We start from the raw sequence: 5,359 nt of genomic DNA on the forward strand, positions 1-5,359 counted from the left end.
CACGTATGGAACAGGAAAATAATATAATAATTATATTTATAATTTATAAAGATAATAAAAATGTAGATATTCAAATTTTTTTGATAGGTATATATTAAATATAATAGTTTTAATGGGTCTAAATATGATATTAGAAAATTGTCGTTTTATAGACTTTGATTTGGCCTTACGGGATATTCTGGTGATAAAAGTGTCTTAATAAAGCGGTATAATCATGTGTAAAATTACTTTGATTTAAATGAGATTTTAAGAAACAATAGCATAAATAACTTAGGAAAAATCGTGCACTGTTAAAACTGTACTTTAATCACTTGTTATTTACGTGTAACCACAACTATATGCCTCAGGAAATGATCAGAGTAGTTGACATTCTATATACAAAGACCAAGCAACCACACACTTGCATTATCAATACGTTCTATACAACTTCTCGTATAAGTAACAAAAACTTGACAACTCTTCAATCTTCCTAACATACACAAAATGAACACCACAAGTGACACCGTAGCACCACCATACACAACCCCCGGCACTACCGTGAACCCGCCAGGAAGCCACGACTACTTATTCCTAGTCGGATTCTTCTGCACCGTCATCCTCCTAATCACCATCACCTACGCTTCTTGCAGCTGCTTCAAGGCCTCTCGATCACCACCTCCACCTTCCATCACCCACGATGACGGATACAACGACAGATTCTCTCGAGGTCTTGATGACGATGTCATTGTAACGTTCCCGACGTTTGTTTACTCCGAAACAAGGATACTAGATCACAAGTTTGACAACAGCACCTATGACAAAGGTGGTTCCGGTTGCTCTATATGTTTGGAGGATTATAAACCAGCAGATGTTGTTCGGTTGTTTCCGGATTGTGGTCACTTGTTTCATGTTACGTGCATAGATACGTGGTTGAAGGGTCATGCTACTTGTCCCGTGTGTCGGAACTTTGCGGGTATCGATTTAAAAGAGTTGACATAGTCGTTTTCTAATTAATAAATTCGAAGGGTAACGTGTATTGTGTAAGTTAATGTGTTGTTAAAACTCATAATTAGAATATTCATTTAGATTCCTTGTACAGTTTTACAAAACTAAATTTTGCAAGTCAAAGCTTGCAAAATTTCAGACAGATAGGTGACGCCTACGTGGCGTCTAAAACTTGACACTGTCATCGGAGAGATGGCTATTTGTTGAGCGTTTGTTTCTTAACGTCTGGTTTTGAAAACCAGACGCATTGAAACGTAAAATGGTGGGTCCTCTATCACACATGTAATATCTATTTATAATATAGTTTTTTACTTATTTGTAAAGGTGTTTGAAAATGACCGTAGCATTGGAGAGAAAATTGAAAAATGTGGGTTGAAATCTGATGTGTCACGTTTGGATGCATTTTGAAAGTGGATGAATTAAAAATGCTCTTAGCTATGGAAGATGTTTTAAACCAGCGTAAACTTTCATCAAATGAGATATTGGTATGCATAATACGCCCGTGTTGTGATTATGATCCATCCACCTCATAGACATAAATTTAACATATTGTACTTGAATATGTTGTGTGTAATTGTTTTATTTGTTGAAGATTTACGAGTGTATTAATTCAATCAATGTTCATTTTTACAATTTTTATTAAGGATACTACTTCATGATTGTGTATTAACTGTATTTTCGTTTATATCTTAAATTGTAATTAGATAGAAATTGTGGTTATTATATGTTTCCATAGACTTGCCTTGTTACTATCCTTACCGTACATGTATATTGTAACCGTTATTGTACCAGACTATTTAGAGCCTTTTTATTCGTCTAATAGAGTTGAGTCATCAACAGACAGGGCTGGCTCAAAAATTTTTAATTTTTTCTAAGCCCAAAGCAAATAGCAAAATTGGAGCCCTTTTTGTAAACGAAAAAAATTTGCTATGAATCTATTATTCATATATCATCTTTGTATACGCATAATTATAGATCATAAACCTCAATGTTAACAATTTCAAAGCCAAAATTACCAAAATATAATATATTTTCTTAGGCTATAGGGTGTGGGGATCATGGTTGGGACATGATTTGCCACCTAGGAATATGAATGGAAGGCTACACCACCCCCTTGATTGATCCACCATGGTTTGCATGGATTAAACCATGGCAACCATGGTCCTCCTTTCCATGTTTCAACAAATCATTTCCTTTTTGTTTAGACAAAGATAATAAATAAGGGGCTAATGGTTTGGGTCATGACCATACCCTTAGGGTAGTGGTTTTGGATGGTGGATTAAAGATTAGTTACATGGCACTAACATGGAGAGTCATGATGGTCATGAGGGTCATGACCACACCCTATAGCCTTAGAACTTGAGGCCCTAGGAAAATGGAGGCCTAAACCTCTTGCTTTATTACACTCCCCCTTGAGCCAGCCCTGTCAACAGCAGAGAGTGGCTTTCAACAGGAGAGACGAGCCATCATGATGTACGGCCAATGTGAGACGAGCCATCAACAGGTTAGAGTGGCTCAATGGAGCTAATGGGTGTGGCAACAGGTTTAGCGTCGTCCATTTTGAACTTGGTGAGCAGATTTTGCTCATGAGCATGTTGGGATAGAAATAAACAATTGGTGGTGAAATGACTTCTATACCAAGAAAGTGGTGTGGTATGCCAAGATCTTTAATAAAAAAAAATTAGACAACGCACATATGTTAGACAAAGGTATCATTGTTGCCGGTCAAAATAATATTATCAACATATACCAAAAAACATGAGACAATTCGATCTTGATTCCGACGAGGTAGACATCGTTGTAACGAATCTGGGAAACTAAGAAGATTCTGCCAAAAAGTTTGAAGGTCGGTCAAGTATCTTCAAAGAACAACGAAGGACAAAGGAAGAGTGAGAATTTTGGGAAGAAGTTGAAGGGAGCGATGAAGTTCTCACCCTAAAACGACATATATATACCCATCGCATTTAATGCGATGGGTAACCATGCCCATCACTTGCGGCGCATGCCCAATCACAGGATCATAGTTATCAAAGGCGGGAAGCGCACTCAAGGCGTTAAGGCTCCGCCTAGGGCCTAGGCGAAAGGCGCAAATAAAGCGTGGGCCTGAGAAAATAAAAGCGCACTTAAGTAAAAATTAAAAATAAAATATATTATGTAATGGGAAATAAAAAATAAAATATGTTATATAAAATATATTAGTTTTCCTATAATATGAGGGTTCAACATCATTTGAGAAGCCTTTTCCTTATTCTGTAACAACAGAATTCAGAATTAAATCAGAGAACAACAAACTAGAACTTAGAGAACTAATTCAGAATTAATTAATTAGAAATAAATACTAGAAAATGCAGAACTAAATCAGAGAACAAAAAATACTGTTAATGTATTTAGGATAAGAGTAACTTGCTAGCCCACTAAATCAGAGAACAAAAAATGTTGTTAATGTATTTGGGGTAAGAGTAACTTGCTAGCCCCTTTTGTATTTGTTTGCTGGATTCTAATGAAAGTTTTTTAGCCGTGCAAAAAAAATGGATAAAAGTATACGCAGGTTTCTGTGAGTAGTAATGACTAAATCAGTATATCCGAATTCAACATTTAGTGATATATTTTGTTGCCCATAGTCCTATAAATACTGCAGATAATGAGGAATTTACAAATTAAAAAAAAAAGGATTAATTATCATTTATCACGCATGGAATTAGGCTGCGCTCAAAATACCTAGGAAGTAGGAGCGCATTCTACACGCTTCACCCAGAAAAATCGCCTAGGCGCCAAAATCGACTGCTTTTGATAACTATGCACAGGATGACACGTCAGGCAGCAAACACGGAGTGACAGTTGCCACGTGCGCGTGACATCACTCACCTAACACAAAGTCGAAAAGGCGCCGCTGACATTGTGACGACATCCCACGCACAGTTTTCAGCTTATACTCTATTAAACGGTTTTAGTGATCATGCATCTATAAATCACCCATACACAACATCATATATAACATCATACACCACAGTTTACACATAATCGCATCTAATATTTTCGACAAACTTTGATGCGCAATATAAACACATCATACTTCACCTATCCTCTACATACACAAGTATATATATATAATCGTGGATTAGGATCAAATAGAAAGGTTCCTAATTGTAAGAAGGGTACAAAGGCTCCTAAAAAATCCACTACAAAAAAAAAAAAAAAAAACTTAAACATCCACCACCACCCAAAAACCTAAACCCCCACCCCTCCCCCATCACCCCCCTCCCAAAGAAAAAAAAAATTTGCCGAGGGGGTGGGGGTTTAGGTTTTTGGGTGGTGGAGGGGGGGGGGGGTGTTTAGTTTTTTTAGATTTTTTTTTTTAGATTTTTGGGGGGTGGGGGTTAGGTTTTTTGGGGGTTTTTTGGTGAGGTATAGTTTTTTTTTTTTTTTTTTTTTTCTCAGGAGGGGGGGGGTTTAGGAGGCCTTTGGATGGGGGTGGAGGGTTTAGGTTTTTGGGTGGTGGTGGGGTGGGGTGGGGGTGGGTGTTTAGGTTTTGGGTGGTGATGTAGTGGGTTTAATTTTAGGTTATTGGACACTTGTCACTCTATAAATCCTTCTTACACTTCTTACAATTAGGAGGCTTTGTAGAATAACTTGACCCTAATAATATAATCGTATACCATATACTCTCATATAGTTTCATGTAATCACTTAATCACAGGCACCAAACGAAGCTGTGTAAGTATGATCTCGTATAGCATATACTCTCATATAGTTTCATGTAATCACCTAATCACAGGCACCAAACGAAGCTGAGGTCGGACCGAAACCGAGACAACGCGTTTTTAAATCGAAGTTACGAGATGAATGGGGCTTACCGATGATGATGGTGGTCTTGAGAGGATGATTACTCGTTAATCGTTGCACGAGATGGAGAGGAGTAGCGGTTTTCTGGTCGCCGTAGGGTTTGTCAACGAAGAAGAAGATGAGGACGATTTATGGGGAAGCAGGTATTTAATGATTATGTCATGGAAGGTTATGTAACTAATAAAGGGGCAATGGGTTTGGGCGATTCGGGATTTATCATGGACTGAAAACTCGGGCAAAACTTGGGCCGTAAGAACTTGGATGTGGGCTGCAAATATGTGGGGTGTTGTACTGTTGTAACAACGTACTGTTTTTATATGGAAGTGCACATTTGTATATTGTTGGTATAGTATTGTGTGTGGGTTTAGAGGCTGTTTGTTAGCCTCTTAATGACCATTTAGATGCTACCTCTTAATGGTTTAAAATCTCTGAATAGATAAGAGGTAACCTCAAGTCTGAATGATTAAGAGGTAACCTCTGAATGGTAAATCATCACATGCCACATTCTTCTACATTCTCATTGATAAAATTC

General features: G+C 37.5%; 1 protein-coding gene and 1 long non-coding RNA gene across 2 annotated transcripts; one reads left to right on the top strand and one right to left on the bottom strand.

Moving 5' to 3' along the window:
- The first annotated feature begins 483 nt into the window (after window positions 1–483).
- On the top strand, window positions 484–978 carry LOC110925850 (RING-H2 finger protein ATL34). Its single transcript, XM_035974982.1, has one exon. It carries the CDS (start codon window positions 484–486, stop codon window positions 976–978), a length of 495 nt encoding a protein of 164 aa, XP_035830875.1.
- A 1,641-nt stretch (window positions 979–2,619) lies between these two features.
- Window positions 2,620–4,973, bottom strand: LOC110925861. The gene is made up of 2 exons (XR_002584809.2): window positions 4,839–4,973; window positions 2,620–3,087 (listed from the first exon to the last, which is right to left on the bottom strand). It is a non-coding gene; the product is annotated as an uncharacterized LOC110925861 (long non-coding RNA).
- Window positions 4,974–5,359: the final 386 nt, after the last annotated feature.

Source organism: Helianthus annuus, chromosome 7 (assembly GCF_002127325.2).
Source record: "Helianthus annuus cultivar XRQ/B chromosome 7, HanXRQr2.0-SUNRISE, whole genome shotgun sequence".
Classification (NCBI taxonomy): Eukaryota; Viridiplantae; Streptophyta; class Magnoliopsida; order Asterales; family Asteraceae; genus Helianthus; species Helianthus annuus.